The sequence below is a fragment of the Trachypithecus francoisi genome, unplaced genomic scaffold, assembly GCF_009764315.1.
Source record: "Trachypithecus francoisi isolate TF-2019V2 unplaced genomic scaffold, Tfra_2.0 Contig00231, whole genome shotgun sequence".
NCBI lineage: Eukaryota > Metazoa > Chordata > Mammalia > Primates > Cercopithecidae > Trachypithecus > Trachypithecus francoisi.
The window spans coordinates 209,409-231,701 of NW_022680518.1; the positions used below are offsets into that span (position 1 = coordinate 209,409).

The following is a 22,293-nucleotide window of genomic DNA, read 5'->3' on the forward strand; positions in this document are numbered from 1 at the left end:
AATTTCTTTTTTAGACTGTTTGCTGTTGACATATAGAAGTACTACTGATTTTTACACACTGATTTTGTATTCTGCATCTTTGCTGAATTTATTTATCCATTCCAACAACCTTTTGGCATTTTTAAGTTTTTTCAAATATAAGATTATATTGTCTGCAAACAAGGGCAATTTTACTTCTTCCTTTTCAATTTGGATGCCCTTTCTTTCTCCCTTCTCGTTGCTCTGGCTAGAACTTCTAGTACCATGTTGAATAACAGTGTGAAAGTGGGCATTCTTGTCTTATTCCAGATTTTAGAGGAAAGGCTTTTAATATTTCCTTGTTCAGTATGATGCTAGCTGTGGGTTTTGCATATAAAACCTTTTATTGTTTTGAGGTCTGTTCCTTCTATACCTGGTTTGTTGAGAGTTTTTATTGTGAAGGGATGTAGTATTTTATCAAATACCTTTTTGTCATATTTTGAAATGATCATATGATTTTTGTTTTTGAATCTATTAATGTGGTGTATCGTGTTTATTTATTTGCATATGTTGAACCCACCTTGCATCCCTGAGATGAATCTTACTTGATCAAGATGAATTATCTTTATAATATATCATTATAAACATCAGGGATGTTTCCTTTTTTGTTGTAGCTTTGTCTGTTCTTGGTATCAGGATAGTGCTTTATAGGATGAGTTTAGAAGTATTCCATCCTCCTCAACATTTTGGAATAGCTTGAGAAGAATTGATGTTAGTTCTTTAGATGTTTGGTAGAAATCAGCAGTGAAGCCATCAGGTCTTGGGTTTTTCTTTGATGGGAATTTCTTTATTACTGCATGTATCTTGTGACTTGTTGGTCTGTTCAGGTTTTCTATTTCTTCATGATTCAACCTTGCTAGGTTGTATTTGTGTAGAAATTAATCAGTATCTTCCAGGCTTTCCAATTTTTGATATATTGTTGCTCATAATAGTCTCTGATGGTCCTTTGAATTTTTGTTTTATCAGATGTAATGTCTCCTTTTTGTCTCTAATTTTATTTAAGGCTTGACTCATTTTTTGTTAATCTAGCTAAAGGATTTCAATTTTGTTTATCTTTTCAAAAAAACAAAGCTTTTGTTTCATTGATATTTTATTCACTCTAAATTTTATTTATTTCTGCTCTGAACTGTAATATTTATTTCCTTCTAATTTGGGGTTTGTTTTTTTCTTACTTTTCTACTTTTTTAAGGGGCATCATTTAGTTTTTTTCTACCCCACACTATATTTAATTTTATATTTAGTTATTTTTATTATACTTTAAACTCTGGGATACATGTGCAGAACATGCAGGTTTGTTACATAGGTATACACGTGCCATAGTGGTTTCCCGCATCCATCAACCCTTCGTCTACATTAAGTATTTCTCCTAATGCTATCCCTCCCCATCTCCCCACCTCTTGACAGGTCCTGGTGTGTCCCTATGTCCATGTGGTCTCATTGTTCACCTCCTACTTATGGGTGAGAACATGCAGTGTTTGGTTTTCTGTTCTAGTGTAAGTTTGCTGACAATAATGGTTTCCAGCTTCATTCATGTCCCTGCCAAGGATGTGAACTCATTCCTTTTTATGGCTGCATAGTACTCCATGGTGTATATGTGCCACATTTTCTTTCTTTTTTTTTTTTTATTATACTTTAAGTTCTAGGATACATGTGCATAACGTGCAGGTTTGTTGCATATGTGTACTTGTGCCATGTTGGTGTGCTGCACCCATCAACTCGTCAGCACCCATCAACTCATCATTTACATCAGGTATAACTCCCAATGCAATCCCTCTCCCCTCCCCCCTCCCCATAATAGGCCCCAGTGTGTGATGTTCCCCTTTCCGAGTCCAGGTGATCTCATTGTTCAGTTCCCACCTATGAGTGAGAACATGCGGTGTTTGGTTTTCTGTTCTTGCAATAGTTTGCTGAGAATGATGGTTTCCAGCTGCATCCATGTTCCTACAAAGGACACAAACTTATCCTTTTTTATGGCTGCATAGTATTCCATGGTGTATATGTGCCACATTTTCTTAATCCAGTCTGTCACTGATGGACCTTTGGGTTGATTCCAAGTCTTTGCTATTATGAATAGTGCCGCAATAAACATACGTGTGCATATGTCTTTATAGCAGCATGATTTATAATCCTTTGGGTATATACCCAGTAATGGGATGGCTGGGTCATATGGTACTTCTAGTTCTAGATCCTTGAGGAATCGCCATACTGTTTTCCATAATGGTTGAACTAGTTTACAATCCCACCAACAGTGTAAAAGTGTTCCTATTTTGCCACATCCTCTCCAGCATCTGTTGTTTCCTGACTTTTTAATGATTGCCATTCTAACTGGTGTGAGATGGTATCTCATTGTGGTTTTGATTTGCATTTCTCTGATGGCCAGTGATGACGAGCATTTTTTCATGTGTCTGTTGGCTGTATGAATGTCTTCTTTTGAGAAATGTCTGCTCATATCCTTTCCCCACTTTTTGATGGGGTTGTTTGTTTTTTTCTTGTAAATTTGTTTGAGTTCTGTATAGGTTCTGGATATTAGCCCTTTGTCAGATGAGTAGATTGCAAAAATTTTCTCCCATTCTGTAGGTTGCCTGTTCACTCTGATGGTAGTTTCTTTTGCTGTGCAGAAGCTCTTTAGTTGAATTAGATCCCATTTGTCAATTTTGACTTTTGTTGCCGTTGCTTTTGGTGTTTTAGACGTGAAGTCCTTGCTCATGCCTATGTCCTGAATGGTATTACCTAGGTTTTCTTCTAGGGTTTTTATGGTATTAGGTCTAACATTTAAGTCTCTTATCCATCTTGAATTAATCTTCGTATAAGGAGTAAGGGAAGGATCCAGTTTCAGCTTTCTACTTATGGCTAGCCAATTTTCCCAGCACCATTTATTAAATAGGGAATCCTTTCCCCATTTCTTGTTTTTGTCAGGTTTGTCAAAGATGAGATGGCTGTAGATGTGTGGTATTATTTCTGAGGGCTCTGTTCTGTTCCATTGGTCTATATCTCTGTTTTGGTACGAGTACCATGCTGTTTTGGTTACTGTAGCCTTGTAGTATAGTTTGAAGTCAGATAGTTTGATGCCTCCAGCTCTGTTCTTTTGACTTAGGATTGTCTTGGCAATGGGGTTTAGACCATGTGGGACGTGCTCAGGGTTGAGAAGTATCTGAGCTGGAGTAAAGGACCTGGGCCGACAGATGTTGGGACATAAGAAAGTGGGGTTTAAGGAGGAAGAGTTTGGATCTGCTGGTTCAAAGTGTTTGGGCCAAACTCAGGAAAAAGGATGGCAACACCCCACTTTTCTTTCTTTATTTTTGCATTCATTTGCTTCTTCCTTCAGCAAACATTTATTCATTGTTTACTGTGTGACAAGCACTAACCTGGGTGCTGAGGAAAGAAAGATGAGTAAGACAGGGTTTCCTTCCTCAGGGAAATCATAGTCTGGTGGAGGAGATTAGTAACAATGGAGTGTGATGCAGATAGCAATATGCTGCTACTCCAAGAACAGTTATTCAGGTGGGTGGTTACACTTGGAGGAAGAGGATATAAGAGAGGCTTTTAAAAATGTGCCTTTTGAGCTGAGTTTGAAGGATAAATGGAGTAGGAGCTTGCCAAAGGGACCTCAAAAGCCATCCAGAGACAGCTGACAACAGGACAAAGCCTAGAAGTGTCACTGAGGAGCACGCTGGGGACACAGTAACGTCTGGTTTGAATGGGTCCTAGGTGGGAAGTGTAACTAGGGAGAAAAGACTGGAGAGATGGAATGGAGTAAAGCTGGGAGTTTGTACTTCGTCCTAAAATCTCTGTGACAGTGGTGAAGATGTTCACGCTGGGAGGTTAGGAAGGTAAATAGCAGGATGGAGAGGGCTGGAGAGGCCCTGGGAAGATGTGAGGAAGACTTGTTATGAGACCTTTTGTGGTCCAGTAGAAGGATCAGGAGGAAATGAGTAGGGTGGGCTCACTAAGGCTGACTGGTGAGTGAGTGAGAGTGTGGGTAACTCCAATGTTTTGGGTTTGAGAGGCTGGTGCCAATCCTAAGACAGAACAATCAGGACAGGTAGATTTCAGGAGGAAGATGATGGGCTTATTCTGAATATGTGTGAGATTACCGCAGGACACCTGAGGTGCTTTCCCACACCCCATCCCCACCTTGACGTCCTTCCAAAGCTCCTAATCCCTTCAGTGCTGGCCTGGCCCCTCCACTGTCATCTCTCAGCCTGAGCAGCTTGCAGCCCTTTGAATGGCCAGGCTGTGTTCTGCATCTTGCTGTTTCCAAGTGGAACAACTTTTCCCTTGTCTCAACTTTCGTCTGGCCAGCTGCTGCTGATTCTTCTGGGCTCACTTAGATGGAAGGCTTTGCAGAAGGCTTTCCTGGTGGTCTCGACCACCACCAGGGAGGGCTCATCCAGATCTTTCGGTAGCCGTGTGCTCATCCCATCTCATTGTGGTGATGTGCATTCATGACACCTCCTCCACTGCTGTGACGCCTGTCCTGCAGGGCAGGTGGCATCTGTGTCTGCTGTGCCTGGCCTAGATGGAAAGTGGGGCATGAGCAAACATCACAGGAGCAAATCCAGGTGGCATATCTACCAGAGAGCTGGAAACTCCAAAAGATCAAGTGAAAGGCACCAAAGACAAATATGAACATGAGGATCCTGCATCTTCTTCCACTCTCATGTCTGCTGGTGAAGCACAGCATGCTTTAGAGACACATGTTCAGTTATGGAGGCCCATGCTGTTGGCTTGGTCTTGTGTGTGGAGAGGAATAGAAAGGGAGAAGGAATGCAGAGGCCCAGGGAGGAAGGCTGTGGAGCTTGGTGGCCCATGTTCACAGAGGAGGTAGCCTGGTCTGAACACCTGCTTCCCTTCATTTTTCTAAGCTTATGGGCCAGCTGTGGCCACGTCCCCAAGGGAAAGCTCTCCATAGGCTGAGAGCACACCAGTGAGGCAGTTTCACGAATTGGTCTCAGAGGGCTGTGACCCCTAGAAACAGCTTGCAAATGTGCATGTGTGTGAGATATGCCTCATTCTGGGGAGATACCCCAAGAGCTTTTGCTCAGCTTTTTAAAGATGCCTGTGGCCATGAAGAGGCTGAGAACCACTGCTGTAAGGATCCAGTCTTACTTTTTTCCCTACATTAAATCCTAGGAGGAATAATAATATAAAAGATAGGGAAGAAGACCTAGATCCATACTTGCTCAAAACTACATCCTCCAGTTTCCCAGAGCACCCACACAGAACATAGAACCCAGTTCCAAACCACTCTCATAAAGCCAAAGGCTGTAGAGCTGCAGAGCCAGATGGACACTTGGAAATCACTGTGATTTCCGAGTCACGTCTGGGGTAATCAGGAAGGCACACAGAGCTTATCAGTGGCAGCGCTGGAACATGACACAGCTCCCTTCTCATTCATTGATTCTCTTTTTACTACTTGCCTTATCTCCCAAAACCTACATTTTAATAATTCAAAACTTACTCTTTTTTCTTTTTCTGAGATAGGGTCTGGATCTGTTGCCCAAGCTGGAGTGCAATAGCATGATCTCAGCTCATTGCAGCCTCGGCCTCCTGGGCTCAAGCCATCCTCCCACCTCAGCCTCCCAGCCAAGTAACTGGGACTACAGGTGCACATCACCGTGCCCGGCTAATTTTTTTTTTTTTTTTTTGAAGAGACAGGTTTTCACCGTGCTGTCGAGGCTAGTCTCGAACTCTTGAACTCAAGCCACCTGCCTGTTTGGGCTTCCTAAAGTGCTGAGATTACAGGTGTGAGCCACTGTGCCTGGCTTCAAACCTTTTTTCATCCCAAATGTAGTTGCCAAACAGGAAACTATTTTTTCTTTAGATGTTTAGGTTTCTGGGGAGAGAAACTTTTGCCTCTAATTGCCTCTCTAACCACCATAATACCTGGTAGAAGATGAATCTGTTGCTTACTTCTGAATAGTTCTTTATAACTTAACTGATTTGTTTTTCTAAGACCACCAGAGCGGGCACAAAAGAACCAGCGAGTAGGCAAGTATAGGAGCAAAACTGCAAGTTTATTTTGGTCACCTAAGGTGTGGGGAAGAGGTCTTTCAGCCTCCGGCAAAGAAGGCCGACAGAGTCCCCCGGTGGGGCTCTCGGATGGAGTTCCTGCAGTCCTGACATCCCGACAGGAGTGGAGGACTGAGGAAGGCCGCGCCTGGCATCCCTCCGGAGCGGCTTTTCTAGGAGTGGGGGGCAATAGGCGGGGCACAGGCGTGTCAGGGGGCGTTCCGCAAGTGCGACCAGGTAAATCTTGGTCTCTTCGGATTGACATCACCTGGTGCATGCCTAGTTGGTTTGCACCTTCCCGGGCGCCGGCTGCATTTTCACGCGTGCGGGAAACGTTGGTGAAGAAGAACCCGGAAGTGCACCATCTTGCCTCCGTTCGTGCAAACATTAACCACATTGACACCCATGAGCTGCTGGTTTACTTTACAGGGGAACACTGAGACTCAGAGATGAGATGACTTGCTTGCTGCTTCCTGCCACCCACTTCAAAGCTCTCCCCACCATTTCTCAGCCTGGGCATTCAGACATGCACATTCTGGAATGCTCACAGCAGGGAACCAATAGTCAGTGTACCTGGCTTGCTGCTGTCTGTTTTGTGGGAGCGAAACTGATCACTCTGCTAATCACAGCCCAGATATAGATATACTAGCTCTAGATATAATAGAGTCTGATTTCTAAGCAATCTGCAAAGTGAGTTTTTAATCATCATTTTATAGATGGAGACACTAATTCAGAAAGGGAAAATGCTCAAGGCCACAAGGTAGTGAACTCCCAAACTAGACAAACCTCAGGTCTGCCCAATTCCTCTTCCTGTGTTTTCTCCATATCATCTCACTACATGGGGCTGGGAACTTCCCCGCCTGCCTCACTGGGGCAGTCCTGGCCTCCTCTCACCCCTGCCCCTTCCCTCCTTTCTCTGTCTTAGGAGTGCCAGCTTCTCCCAGGGCTCCAGGGCCCCATACCCCATGAGGAGAAGCACAGCCGTGCAAGATCTTGCCCAGCACAGTGAATGCAGTGTCGATGGAGTCAGCGGTCACATCCATGGCTTCCATAGCCTTTCCAAGCGGAGCCAGCACAATACAGAATTCAGAGGCAGCACCCACAGAACCCCCTGGAGCCTGGCCTCCCATGGCCACACCAGAGGCAGCCTCACAGGCTCTGAGGCAGATAATGAGGGTGTGTACCCCTTCAAGGCACCCAGAAGCACCCTGTGCCAGGAGTTTGGGGGCCACCTGGTGAACAATAGTGGTGCTCCGGCCATCCTACTCTCAGGGCACCAGATCCCTGGGACAGTCACATTAGACAGGAACCTCTATGCCACGGCCGTGGCCACTCCTGGGCCCATTGGCTCCCTTCCCCTGCCCAAGGCAAGTCAGGCAGAAGCATGTCAGTGGGGCAGCCCTCAGCAGAGACCTTCAGTCAGTGAAAGCAGCAGGTGGTCCATTGACGCTGCCATCCCCAGGCGGAATACCCTTCCTGCAATGCACAACAGCCGATGTCACCAAGGTCAGTGTGAGCCCTCACCGAGAATTAGAGGGAGAGGGGAGGTGGCACCGGGTTGTCAGTGGTTAGCTTGTCCTTGGTCTCCCATGGCCAAGGGAGACTTGGGAGCCACTCAGGTCACTGATAGTCAAGTTCATCTCCTGTCTGGACCTTAACCGTGGGTCCCCCAGCACTGGAGGCTGTTAGTAGACACCACAGTGGCAAGACTGTGGCAGACTCGGCCTCCACTAAGGGAGACAGAACATTCTTGGTTGCAGTGCAGCACATTATAGGTTTGGAATTCTTTTTTTTTTTTTTTTTTTTGAGACGGAGTCTCGCTCTGTCGCCTGGGCTGGAGTGCAGTGGCCAGATCTCAGATCACTGCAAGCTCCGCCTCCCGGGTTTACATCATTCTCCTGCCTCAGCCTCCGGAGGAGCTGGGACTACAGGCACCCGCCACCTTGCCCAGCAAGTTTTTTGTATTTTTTAGTAGAGATGGGGTTTCACCGTGTTAGCCAGGATAGTCTTGATCTCCTGACCTTGTGATCCGCCCGTCTCGGCCTCCCAAAGTGCTGGGATTACAGGCTTGAGCCACTGTGCCTGGCCGGGTTTGGAATTCTAAATAATCGTGTATGTATGTGTAAATCAAAGCAAAGACTTAAAATAGAAATTGAGGAGATCAGTCCAAACTAGAGCCAAACCGGTGTGGACTCACAGTTGAAACAAAATGAGATCTTCAAAATATTTTCCAGCCTATACTTGGATCTCTTTGTTTGAGGTCTAAACTTGTATTTGAAACACCTAGATTTTTTTGTCATTTGTTTTCCACTGAGAGTATTGTATATCTGCATATAACCTCCTCTCCTCAATGGAAAAAAATGGATCAATAGTAACTCCTTTCCTTTTGCATCCATTCTTACATCTTGCAAAGCTTTGTTTGTTCTTCCTGTTGTGAGAGAGTTTGGTGGGGTAAAGCCTTGTTTTCTCTGTTTTATATGAGGCCCATGGTTCTTAGGCTTATTCAGGGTTGCAAGTCAGAAGTGGCAAAGATGAGCCTCACCCTGAGGTCCTGGATCCTGGGTTAGAACTCCTTGCAGTCTTTTCAGTGTTTCAGCAATTTGAGCAAGGCCCTTGTGCTGTGAAATTGAAATGATAGAGACATATATAAAACAGGTTTGCTGTTCAGAGCTCACATTTATGTATAAAATGAAATGAAACCGACATGTAGAAGTCAGTACAAGCCCTCTTTACTGTTCCTGGAGGTGGCAGGTGGGTGAAGGGGATGGGTGGTGGGTGCTGTAGGAGTTGAAGGAGAAGTGTGTCCTGCGGGTAGATGTCTAGGAGAGACACTCTGGGTAACAGTGGAGCTGGACCTGGAAACCCAGGAGGAGTTGTGGTAGGGAGCAAGGATGTGTTAGAGGTAACACCTTGTCATTTGGGGTTGGGAGTCGTGTCCTCTGGAGCGTCAGTGAGACCCTGAGCAGCACTGGGGAGGGTGTGGGAGGCATCAACACGTGGATCAGCTGTGATACATGTGGATCTCCTTCCTCTGTCATAGCTTCCTCCTGCACGTACCCCCAGCATGGTGGAGGGAATGCCGGCCGGCCTGCTGAGTGCATGCATGAGGAGTCAGTTCTTTCCTGGTGAGTATGACTGAGCCAGGGGTCCCCAGGCTGGTTCAGGGAGCTAAAGGTCACACTCCATGGAACTAAAAGCACATTCCCCAAAGGGTGACAGCATCTCCCTCCTAGGAGCCTGCCTAGGTTCTTCCCTCAGTTCAGATTCATAGGTTCAGTTTTTGGATAAGTGAGATACAGGTATCCAGGTCTGGAAGGAAGTGAGTACTTAAGTAGATGGGATCACAAGGCTCACCAGCCCTGTGGGTAGCAGAGGGTGCAGAATGCTGGGGTTCTGGGTGCTCTAAGCCGGTGCTCTAACCCATGAGGTCCCCTGGAGCAGGAGTGCTTCCCTGTGAGCGTTTGCTATGGGTAGGCAGAGGGGACAGGCTACTGGGGTGGTGGGTGATCTGATTCAGCAGCCTTGTCCAGGAGATCCTCTGGAGAAGGGGGTGCTTCCATGTGAGCCTCAAGGCAAGGGCAGTACTCAGAGTCAGGTGAGGTGGATGGATTCCAGGCTGCCACCTGGAAAGGGTAACCACAGTTCTCCAAGGTGTCAGACAAGCAACAAAGCCTGGCTCCAGGCCCCTTATAAAGATGGTGGGAATTAGGTAACCAAGGCAGAGGGCAGATGGGGCAGGAGCTGGAGGAAGGCTGTACCTAGGTCTGCTGCATTGCACAACTCTGTGGCAGCTCTGCCTGCAGCTTGGTGGTCACGCACAAGCCTGAGTGAGCCCCAAGCTCCCTGTACCTCCCTGATACCTTGTCTGGTAATCACAGCCGTTGGGGGAGAGGAATCTCCCTGTCTGCGGAAGTGCACCTCGCCCCACACCACACCTTCCAGGGCCAAGACATCTGATATGATCCTTGCCTTGATCAGGGTCTAAGATGCTGACCTGCCTGAAGGGGTGGCCTGCCCCTCCACACCTGTGAGTGTTTCTTGTTAGGTGGAATGACAGACTTGAGAAAAGAAATGAGACACAGAGACAAAGAAAAAGTGGCCCAGGGGTCCCAATACCCTCTGTATTGCTCAGCATACACAGGACCTGCGCCAGCACCAGTCTCTGAGTTCCCTCAGTATTTATTGATCATTATCTTTACCATGGCAGAAAAGGGGAAGTGGCAGGACAAATAGGATCATAGTAGGGAGAAGGTCCGCAGAAAGACATGTGAATAAAGATCTCTGTGACATGAATAAGTTTAAGGAAAAGTGCTGTGCCTTGATATGCATATGCAAACATCTCCATAAACCTTTTTAGGACATGAAGAGCAGCACTGCCGCTAGCACGTCCCACCTTCAGTCCTAAGGCGGTTTTCTCCTATCTCAAGTAAATAACATACAATCGGGTTTTACACTGAGATGTTCCATTGCCCAGGGACGGGCAGGAGACAGATGCTTTTCTCTATCTCAACTGCCCAGAGGCCTTCTTTCCTCTTATACTGATCCTCCTCAGCTCCGACCCTTCACGGGTGTTGGATGATCAGGTCTTTCCCTTCTCACAAGGCCATATTTCAGACTGTCACATGGGGAGAAACCTTGGACAATGCCTAGCTTTCCTAGGCAGAGGTCCCTGCGACTTTCCGCCGTGTATGTGTCCCTGGGTACTTGAGATTAAGAGAATGGTGATGACTTTTCACAAGCGTACTGCCTTCAGGCACTTGTTGAACAAAGCACAACCTGCACAGCCCCAAATCCATTAAACCTTGAGTCACCACAGCACATGTCTCTGGCAAGGACAGGGTTGGGGGTAGGGTCACAGGTTAACAGCATCTCAAATACAGAACAAAATGGAGTCTCTTATGTCTACTTCTTTTCTACATTAGACATAGTAACAGTCTGATCTCTCTTTCTTTTCCCCACACCTGCCAATGCTGAGTCAGGACTTGAGGAGGATGGTGGGTCTTGAGGCCACACCTGCATGGTGCATGGCCTATGCTGCCTTCTGCTTGGGTCCGGCATCCAGAAACCAGAGTGGACATTGGGTGCTGGGCCACATCTGCATGGTGCACGGCCTGTGCTGCCTTCTGCCTGGGTTCAGCATCCAGAAACCAGAGTAGACCCAGCCACTAAAGATATTTTATCCTATAGATTTGACACAAATTGTAGTTGGACCCCACAAGGTCCTGAGAGCTAGAAGGGCCCAGACATCTCATTTTTTCTTACCTCTACCTTGATTTCAGAGTCTTTCTAGGGTCACTCTGATAGCTTCAAAGTGTAGCCCTCCCCATGTAGTGAAGGCTTATAATTGTATGCTGCCCTGGCATCCACAGTGAATGCAGGTTTAACTTTCTCAGAACAGACGCAGAGGACTTAGTCACCCCAGTGGTTTCCAGTTCTACATCACACCCATGTGGCTTCAGTCAGTGGCCAGAGATAGGAGCTTAGACTCACCTCCCCCAGCCGGCAGACTGGGCTCGCCACTGTCTTGCTGCTCCCTTTAAATGGATCATCCAGGCATTTACTCTGACCTTAATTAAGTGATCCACACCCCATTCTGCGAGATACACTGCCAGTTGCCACCCTCTCTCCTCTTGAGCTCTTTGTCTGTGCTCCCTGACCTCCCAGGACCTGTAAGAACTGAAAACTCTTCCACTTTTATGTGTGACTGTGTCATGGAAGCTGCTCCAAAGTCTGACCCCTGAGGCTGCCCAGAGGGGCCCCATGCATGGGGTTCCTGGCTAGAGCACTTCTGTCTGGGCCTCCGGTGGCTGCTGAAGACAGAAGCCCCCAGCCAGGGTGATCAGGAGTTTCGTTCAAAACATCCAGTCATGACTCTTTTTGGCCTTGTCTAGAAATCCTCATTCCTATCTTGTTCTTGCTGGTGATAGCTGTGTTTCTTTCACTTTCCCTTCCTAGCCAGGAAAAGCAGTCGTGGGCCTATCGGACAGCATTGCTTCTGAGGACAGCTGTGTGCCCATGAACCCAGGCTTCCCTACCCTGCTGGCTGTGGAGCAAGCAGGCAGTGATTCTCAGGGTGTCTGCACCACTGTGGGCTCATGTCCTGTTTGCTTTAACCTGCTTGGCTTCCCACTCACAGAGCTTTCTGTGCACCAAGACCTCAGCCAGGGACATGAGGTCCAGCTGCCCCCTGTCAACCGCAGCCTCAAGCCTAACCGGAAAGGTAAGTCTTTCCCCATTCTATCTCTTGACAATGTCCAGGGACTCTTCATTCGCTTAGGGGTCAGGTGGATCCTGGATGTGGAACGTCTGACGTTGGCAAGTTATGTGAGTTCTCTGAGCCTCAGTTTTCTTCTCTGTGAAATGGACATAGTAACTCCTACTTCCTGGGTTTGTTTGGAAGGAGAGTGTCTGGCACAGTGGCCCTGGCTCACAGCAGGTGTCCAGTGAAGTTTGCTCTGTGCTCTCCACGTGTAGACCAGGAAGAAGAGCTAGAGTTCAGGTTCCAGGCTGCCATGACCTCACCTTGTGGCCTTGGCCCAGCACGGGGTTCAGGGAAGGAGTGGGATACCTGGTGGGGATCAGTCTGGCCGCAGGGAACCAGACCTGGCTGATGACTTACGGTTCTTTTCCTGCTCCAGCAAATCCGACACCATCCAACCTGAGAAACAACAGGGTCATCAGTGAGCTCTCCTTCAAGCCACCTGTCTCAGAGTCCTGGTCTGGGACCAGGTGAGTGTCTGTCAGTGGAAACAGGAGCTTGGGACCGGGTTGGTGGAGGAGTGAGTGGGATGGCCATTGGCTTGTGGTCAGGAAACTGGATGCTGTTGTTGATGTGGACATAGCTGATCTTGACTCCGTCTCACGAGGTGTGGTGGTCTTCTCATCGGTAAAGGGGGAATAATGATCCCTGCCCCTATCAGTTCTTGATCTGGTAACAGTGTGAGGTCTGGATGCTTCAAGTCAGGGCCCAGCTGGAGGCTGGAGCCCTGACAGAAGCCCTGAGCTGCACCCAGGATGTACTCCTTGCCTTCTTATAGAGTCTGATTTCTAAGCAATCTGCAAAGTGAGTTTTTAATCATCATTTTATAGATGGAGACACTAATTCAGAAAGGGAAAATGCTCAAGGCCATAAGGTAGTGAACTCCCAAACTAGACAAACCTCAGTCTGCCCAATTCCTCTTCCTGTGTTTTCTCCATATCATCTCACTACATGGGGCTGGGAACTTCCCCGCCTGCCTCACTGGGGCAGTCCTGGCCTCCTCTCACCCCTGCCCCTTCCCTCCTTTCTCTGTCTTAGGAGTGCCAGCTTCTCCCAGGGCTCCAGGGCCCCATTCCCCATGAGGAGAAGCACAGCCGTGCAAAATCTTGCCCAGCACAGTGAATGCAGTGTCGATGGAGTCAGCGGTCACATCCATGGCTTCCATAGCCTTTCCAAGCGGAGCCAGCACAATACAGAATTCAGAGGCAGCACCCACAGAACCCCCTGGAGCCTGGCCTCCCATGGCCACACCAGAGGCAGCCTCACAGGCTCTGAGGCAGATAATGAGGGTGTGTACCCCTTCAAGGCACCCAGAAGCACCCTGTGCCAGGAGTTTGGGGGCCACCTGGTGAACAATAGTGGTGCTCCGGCCATCCTACTCTCAGGGCACCAGATCCCTGGGACAGTCACATTAGACAGGAACCTCTATGCCACGGCCGTGGCCACTCCTGGGCCCATTGGCTCCCTTCCCCTGCCCAAGGCAAGTCAGGCAGAAGTATGTCAGTGGGGCAGCCCTCAGCAGAGACCTTCAGTCAGTGAAAGCAGCAGGTGGTCCATTGACGCTGCCATCCCCAGGCGGAATACCCTTCCTGCAATGCACAACAGCCGATGTCACCAAGGTCAGTGTGAGCCCTCACCGAGAATTAGAGGGAGAGGGGAGGTGGCACCGGGTTGTCAGTGGTTAGCTTGTCCTTGGTCTCCCATGGCCAAGGGAGACTTGGGAGCCACTCAGGTCACTGATAGTCAAGTTCATCTCCTGTCTGGACCTTAACCGGTGGGTCCCCCAGCACTGGAGGCTGTTAGTAGACACCCACAGTGGCAAGACTGTGGCAGACTCGGCCTCCACTAAGGGAGACAGAACATTCTTGGTTGCAGTGCAGCACATTATGGGTTTGGAATTCTAAATAATCGTGTATGTATGTGTAAATCAAAGCAAAGACTTAAAATAGAAATTGAGGAGATCAGTCCAGACTGGAGCCAAACCGGTGTGGACTCACAGTTGAAACAAAATGAGATCTTCAAAATATTTTCCAGCCTATACTTGGATCTCTTTGTTTGAGGTCTAAACTTGTATTTGAAACACCTAGATTTTTTTGTCATTTGTTTTCCACTGAGAGTATTGTATATCTGCATATAACCTCCTCTCCTCAATGGAAAAAAAATGGATCAATAGTAACTCCTTTCCTTTTGCATCCATTCTTACATCTTGCAAAGCCTTTGTTTGTTCTTCCTGTTGTGAGAGAGTTTGGTGGGGTAAAGCCTTGTTTTCTCTGTTTTATATGAGGCCCATGGTTCTTAGGCTTATTCAGGGTTGCAAGTCAGAAGTGGCAAAGATGAGCCTCACCCTGAGGTCCTGGATCCTGGGTTAGAACTCCTTGCAGTCTTTTCAGTGTTTCAGCAATTTGAGCAAGGCCCTTGTGCTGTGAAATTGAAATGATAGAGACATATATAAAACAGGTTTGCTGTTCAGAGCTCACATTATGTATAAAATGAAATGAAACCGACATGTAGAAGTCAGTACAAGCCCTCTTTACTGTTCCTGGAGGTGGCAGGTGGGTGAAGGGGATGGGTGGTGGGTGCTGTAGGAGTTGAAGGAGAAGTGTGTCCTGCGGGTAGATGTCTAGGAGAGACACTCTGGGTAACAGTGGAGCTGGACCTGGAAACCCAGGAGGAGTTGTGGTAGGGAGCAAGGATGTGTTAGAGGTAACACCTTGTCATTTGGGGTTGGGAGTCGTGTCCTCTGGAGCGTCAGTGAGACCCTGAGCAGCACTGGGGAGGGTGTGGGAGGCATCAACACGTGGATCAGCTGTGATACATGTGGATCTCCTTCCTCTGTCATAGCTTCCTCCTGCACGTACCCCCAGCATGGTGGAGGGAATGCCGGCCGGCCTGCTGAGTGCATGCATGAGGGAGTCAGTTCTTTCCTGGTGAGTATGACTGAGCCAGGGGTCCCCAGGCTGGTTCAGGGAGCTAAAGGTCACACTCCATGGAACTAAAAGCACATTCCCCAAAGGGTGACAGCATCTCCCTCCTAGGAGCCTGCCTAGGTTCTTCCCTCAGTTCAGATTCATAGGTTCAGTTTTTGGATAAGTGAGATACAGGTATCCAGGTCTGGAAGGAAGTGAGTACTTAAGTAGATGGGATCACAAGGCTCACCAGCCCTGTGGGTAGCAGAGGGTGCAGAATGCTGGGGTTCTGGGTGCTCTAAGCCGGTGCTCTAACCCATGAGGTCCCCTGGAGCAGGAGTGCTTCCCTGTGAGCCTTTGCTATGGGTAGGCAGAGGGGACAGGCTACTGGGGTGGTGGGTGATCTGATTCAGCAGCCTTGTCCAGGAGATCCTCTGGAGAAGGGGGTGCTTCCATGTGAGCCTCAAGGCAAGGGCAGTACTCAGAGTCAGGTGAGGTGGATGGATTCCAGGCTGCCACCTGGAAAGGGTAACCACAGTTCTCCAAGGTGTCAGACAAGCAACAAAGCCTGGCTCCAGGCCCCTTATAAAGATGGTGGGAATTAGGTAACCAAGGCAGAGGGCAGATGGGGCAGGAGCTGGAGGAAGGCTGTACCTAGGTCTGCTGCATTGCACAACTCTGTGGCAGCTCTGCCTGCAGCTTGGTGGTCACGCACAAGCCTGAGTGAGCCCCAAGCTCCCTGTACCTCCCTGATACCTTGTCTGGTAATCACAGCCGTTGGGGGAGAGGAATCTCCCTGTCTGCGGAAGTGCACCTCGCCCCACACCACACCTTCCAGGGCCAAGACATCTGATATGATCCTTGCCTTGATCAGGGTCTAAGATGCTGACCTGCCTGAAGGGGTGGCCTGCCCCTCCACACCTGTGAGTGTTTCTTGTTAGGTGGAATGACAGACTTGAGAAAAGAAATGAGACACAGAGACAAAGAAAAAGTGGGCCCAGGGGTCCCAATACCCTCTGTATTGCTCAGCATACACAGGACCTGCGCCAGCACCAGTCTCTGAGTTCCCTCAGTATTTATTGATCATTATCTTTACCATGGCAGAAAAGGGGAAGTGGCAGGACAAATAGGATCATAGTAGGGAGAAGGTCCGCAGAAAGACATGTGAATAAAGATCTCTGTGACATGAATAAGTTTAAGGAAAAGTGCTGTGCCTTGATATGCATATGCAAACATCTCCATAAACCTTTTTAGGACATGAAGAGCAGCACTGCCGCTAGCACGTCCCACCTTCAGTCCTAAGGCGGTTTTCTCCTATCTCAAGTAAATAGAACATACAATCGGGTTTTACACTGAGATGTTCCATTGCCCAGGGACGGGCAGGAGACAGATGCTTTTCTCTATCTCAACTGCCCAGAGGCCTTCTTTCCTCTTATACTGATCCTCCTCAGCTCCGACCCTTCACGAGTGTTGGATGATCAGGTCTTTCCCTTCCCACAAGGCCATATTTCAGACTTTGTCACATGGGGAGAAACCTTGGACAATGCCTAGCTTTCCTAGGCAGAGGTCCCTGCGACTTTCCGCCGTGTATGTGTCCCTGGGTACTTGAGATTAAGAGAATGGTGATGACTTTTCACAAGCGTACTGCCTTCAGGCACTTGTTGAACAAAGCACACCCTGCACAGCCCCAAATCCATTAAACCTTGAGTCACCACAGCACATGTCTCTGGCAAGGACAGGGTTGGGGGTAGGGTCACAGGTTAACAGCATCTCAAATACAGAACAAAATGGAGTCTCTTATGTCTACTTCTTTCTACATAGATACAATAACAGTCTGATCTCTCTTTCTTTTCCCCACACCTGCCAATGCTGAGTCAGGACTTGAGGGGTGGATGGTGGGTCTTGAGGCCACACCTGCTTGGTGCACAGCCTGTGCTGCCTTCTGCCTGGATCTGGTATCCGGAAACCAGAGTGGACATTGGGTGCTGGGCCACACCTGCATGGTGCACGGCCTGTGCTGCCTTCTGCCTGGGTCCGGTATACAGAAACCCGAGTGGACGTTGGGTGCTGGACCCTATCTGCATGGTGCATTGCCTGTGCTGTCTTCTGCCTGGGTCCGGTATGCAGAAACCCTAGTGGACATTGGGTGCTGGGCCACATCTGCATGGTGCACGGCCTGTGCTGCCTTCTGCCTGGGTCCAGCATCCAGAAACCAGAGTAGACCCAGCCACTAAAGATATTTTATCCTATAGATTTGTCACAAATTGTAGTTGGACCCCATGGGGTCCTGAGAGCTAGAAGGGCCCAGGCATCTCATTTTTTCTTACCTCTACCTTGATTTCAGAGTCTTTCCAGGGTCACTCTGATAGCTTCAAAGTGTAGCCCTCCCCATGTAGTGCAGGCTTATAATTGTATGCTGCCCTGGCATCCACAGTGAATGCAGGTTTAACTTTCTCAGAACAGAGGCAGAGGACTTAGTCACCCCAGTGGTTTCCAGTTCTACATCACACCCATGTGGCTTCAGTCAGTGGCCAGAGATAGGAGCTTAGACTCACCTCCCCCAGCCGGCAGACTGGCTCGCCACTGTCTTGCTGCTCCCTTTAAATGGATCATCCAGGCATTTACTCTGACCTTAATTAAGTGATCCACACCCCATTCTGCGAGATACACTGCCAGTTGCCACCCTCTCTCCTCTTGCGCTCTTTGTCTGTGCTCCCTGACCTCCCAGGACCCGTAAGAACTGAAAACTCTTCCACTTTTATGTGTGACTGTGTCATGGAAGCTGCTCCAAAGTCTGACCCCTGAGGCTGCCCAGAGGGGCCCCATGCATGGGGTTCCTGGCTAGAGCACTTCTGTCTGGGCCTCCGGTGGCTGCTGAAGACAGAAGCCCCCAGCCAGGGTGATCAAGAGTTTCGTTCAAAACATCCAGTCATGACTCTTTTTGGCCTTGTCTAGAAATCCTCATTCCTATCTTGTTCTTGCTGGTGATAGCTGTGTTTCTTTCACTTTCCCTTCCTAGCCAGGAAAAGCAGTCGTGGGCCTATCGGACAGCATTGCTTCTGAGGACAGCTGTGTGCCCATGAACCCAGGCTTCCCTACCCTGCTGGCTGTGGAGCAAGCAGGCAGTGATTCTCAGGGTGTCTGCACCACTGTAGTCTCATGTCTTGTTTGCTCTGACCTGCTTGGCTTCCCACTCACAGAGCTTTCTGTGCACCAAGACCTCAGCCAGGGACATGAGGTCCAGCTGCCCCCTGTCAACCGCAGCCTCAAGCCTAACCGGAAAGGTAAGTCTTTCCCCATTCTATCTCTTGACAATGTCCAGGGACTCTTCATTCGCTTAGGGGTCAAGTGGATCCTGGATGTGGAACGTCTGACGTTGGCAAGTTATGTGAGTTCTCTGAGCCTCAGTTTTCTTCTCTGTGAAATGGACATAGTAACTCCTACTTCCTGGGTTTGTTTGGAAGGAGAGTGTCTGGCACAGTGGCCCTGGCTCACAGCAGGTGTCCAGTGAAGTTTGCTCTGTGCTCTCCACGTGTAGACCAGGAAGAAGAGCTAGAGTTCAGGTTCCAGGCTGCCATGACCTCACCTTGTGGCCTTGGCCCAGCACGGGGTTCAGGGAAGGAGTGGGATACCTGGTGGGGATCAGTCTGGCCGCAGGGAACCAGACCTGGCTGATGACTTACGGTTCTTTTCCTGCTCCAGCAAATCCGACACCATCCAACCTGAGAAACAACAGGGTCATCAGTGAGCTCTCCTTCAAGCCACCTGTCTCAGAGTCCTGGTCTGGGACCAGGTGAGTGTCTGTCAGTGGAAACAGGAGCTTGGGACCGGGTTGGTGGAGGAGTGAGTGGGATGGCCATTGGCTTGTGGTCAGGAAACTGGATGCTGATGTTGATGTGGACATAGCTGATCTTGACTCCGTCTTATGAGGTGTGGTGGTCTTCTCATCTGTAAAGGGGGAATAATGATCCCTGCCCCTATCAGTTCTTGATCTGGTAACAGTGTGAGGTCTGGATGCTTCAAGTCAGGGCCCAGCTGGAGGCTGGAGCCCTGACAGAAGCCCTGAGCCCCACCCGAGATGTACTCCTTGCCTTCTTCCCACGACAGCCACACCTTTGACTCCAGCTCCTCCCAACACCCCATCTCCATGCAGAGCATCACCAGCACAGACTCAGAAGACATTGGAGAGAGAGATATTTTCCTGGTGAGTCCTTGGGGGTCACTGTAAGGCTCCTATCAGAGTCCCCTGGGACCCACACTCATGTCCCTGGTTCCCAGCTTAGCTACCCCACTGACACCCCAGCCCAGTCAGGTGTGATTTGGTCTCCTGTTGCAAGCCTTCTTAAGCGCAGGCATATCAGGCAGTCATCAGGGTTAGGAATATGATAGTTTCCCCTTAAGGAAGTCTGGAACTTGAAGAGCAGAGGCAGCCTGCCTCGCCCTCATGATGGTGATACAGGTGGTGCCCTGCCCTGGAAGAGGCAGCGTTGGAGGTGTCTGCTTGGCCATGAGGAGACACAAATGTACATGCCTCACCATGGTGAGGGCTGTGAGATATGTGGAGATGCAGGTGGAGCACAGGATACCCCTTAGATTGGCACTGAAGAGGGCATCATGACCAGCACTTGATAGTTGCTGCATAGATACCGGAAGAATGAGCCAGCTACCCAGCAAAGCAGCCAAAACCCAGAGCCCAGGGCGGCCGCTTTTCTCACCAGAGCCACACTTTAGGAATGTCCCAGCAAGGTGGCAGCCGTCTAGGGAGCAGGCTGGGGGGATGCTGCGTGTCTCCTGGAGAGCTGCCAAGGGAGTAGGCTCCATGCAGCCTGGGGTGGTGGGCACTACCGATCTCTGAGAGCTGAAGGGGGAGGCAGCTGCTTCGTAAGACGGACTCATTCTGGGTCGTGGGTGGGAGTTTCAGAGGACTGATTGGGTGCAGCATCTAGTGTATGAAGGAGAGGCACAGTAGTCACACCTGGCTCACAGGACTGCTGAGAGGGTTTGAATGAGCAGAGAGTGCCCCAGTGCATGGCTCAGAGTAGGACCCAGTGGGCTCGCAGTTACACCCACAGGTGTGATCCACTAGGTGCTGCATCTGTCTATGTCCTAGACTCATTTGCAGGATTTTCCTCCTTGTGACAGCAGAATCCGGCATCTGCATTTCCTGTTTCTGGTGGCACCAGCAGTTCAGCCCTGCCAAGGAGCACTGGTAACATCCAGTATGTGGCCCTGGACTTCCAGCCGAGCAAGGTGCCTGGGTTGGAGCTGGGGTTGGGCAGAGTCCTTGGGCCCTGGGGGAGAGAGTGTGGGGCCAGGTCCTTCAGCACCAGCAGCACCGGGCTGCTGGGCTGCCACTCCCAGCCCAGTGCCTGGCTTTTATGCTCAGTGGTGCTCTGATCTGGATCTCGGGGCTCCTGTTCCTTCCCTCTCAGTGTGGTACCTTCATCAGCCTGCCCCGACTCCCTGTAGAGATAGACAGATGACTCTGTGGAGACCTGATCTGTGGAGGTTGCAGAATACATTAGGAGAGACCCAGGACTCAGCAACCTGGCTCCAGGCCAAACTCTTCTGTGAGGAGAACTCACTGTGTGGGAGGGTTCCAGAGCTTGGCCATGGATGCGGGGGCCTCAGAAGGGACTTCGGGGCCCCGGAAAGCCTCCCGAGAAAGCACACCTACTAGTAGACAGTAAAGCACTGTCTACTACTAGACAGTAGCCAGCCTGTCTAGACATCAGGGTGGAGAGCTCCACCTCTGTGCATTGCCCGCTTTGGGGAGACAGGGCTCACCGAGGCACCCCTGGAAAGGCCTAGGCTGGTGCTTGTTGACACCTGGGAAATTTCCTGCCCTGGATGAGTGTTTAGAGGGGAAGGCCTTGACCAATCTTTGGGACAGAGAAGGGCCTGGCTCTTCCTGCGAGCTGGGAGATGAGAAGTGCTGGCAGGGCTGTGGCATCCAGCAGCAGGAGAGGTTATCCTGGAGTTGAGGCTTTAAAGCCCAGGCCCCCCAGGCTGCTGAGAGCAGGAGGCAGACGTTCCTTTCCCCCTGAGAAAGTTTGGGAGAGCCCCCTCCTCAACCTGTCCTTCCTCACCAGGAACTCACAGACACTCCCACTTCCACTTCCACCCTCTGTCCCTCAGCCATCCATAGGCTCTGTCACGTCCGGCAAGAAGGTGGACTATGTCCAGGTGGATCTGGAGAAGACCTTGGCCCTGCAGAAGACCATGCATGAACAGATGTGCCTGCGGCAGTCCTTGGAGCCTCCCAGGGGTGCCAAGCTGTGACTTGGGCCACCAAAACCAGAGCGGGGTCAGGACAGTGCTTCAGAGCTGCTCCTCCACACTCTACAGCTCTGTGGTATCAGGGACCGCATCTTTTATCCAGAGAGCAGAGGTCTGATCAAGACACATCCTCTGCCTACTTGGGGCCCACGTCTGCCTTTGGCTGGCTATGGTCCCCACCTTCACCCTCTTGCTAGGAGCGGTTGCCAGCAAGCATCCTCAGTCTCTTCCTGCCCCTCAGACCCGGGCTCCCAACAGATTTCCACACTCACACTCGCTCATGGTCCTCAGCCTCTTCCCTCTAGCCTTTGGGCTGTTCCCCTCAATCCTGGAACATGAGGAGCTACCCTGCTGACCCTGGGACCCAAGGCCCGCAGGCCACAGTGGACATGGACCTTTTCAGCCCTGACATTTTTTGGTCAGGGGAGAGGCAAGGCCATCAGACGTTGAAATAGTTGAGAAGGAAGGTTAAAGGTGGTCTTGAGAAGCAAAGGAATTAGATCCTTAGACCCAGCAAGGCAGCTGATACCTGCAGGGGCTCCCACTTTCAGACTGAGGCCAGAGTATGGCAGCTGCTCCCGGGTGGGAGAGGCAGAGAGGGAAAGGCAAAAGGAAGGGAAAACATTAAGAGTTTCAGAATGAACAGGGCAGAGCAGACACTTCAACCTACCTTGGGGTGAATCGACTTTCCTCCTCCAAAAAATGCCCACAGGGTTTGATGGAGGCGGCCTCTACGCCCTGTCAGCACCTGTGAGCACCACACTTCACCAACCAGGGGCCTGATCAGCTTCCGGGGATCTACCCCTCAGCAGGAGCCCT

General features: G+C 49.8%; 1 protein-coding gene across 1 annotated transcript in view; it reads left to right on the forward strand.

The window, feature by feature from the left end:
- The window catches only part of LOC117080621 (GRB2-associated-binding protein 4-like), a 64,995-nt gene extending 43,507 nt beyond the window's left edge, over positions 1-21,488 (forward strand). Inside the window, 7 exon segments of the mRNA XM_033205851.1 lie at positions 13,328-13,578; positions 15,131-15,216; positions 18,215-18,479; positions 18,898-18,988; positions 19,303-19,399; positions 20,341-20,445; positions 21,334-21,488. Coding sequence (XP_033061742.1) covers positions 13,328-13,578; positions 15,131-15,216; positions 18,215-18,479; positions 18,898-18,988; positions 19,303-19,399; positions 20,341-20,445; positions 21,334-21,477 — 1,039 coding nt within the window. The 3' untranslated portion in view covers positions 21,478-21,488.
- Positions 21,489-22,293: the final 805 nt, after the last annotated feature.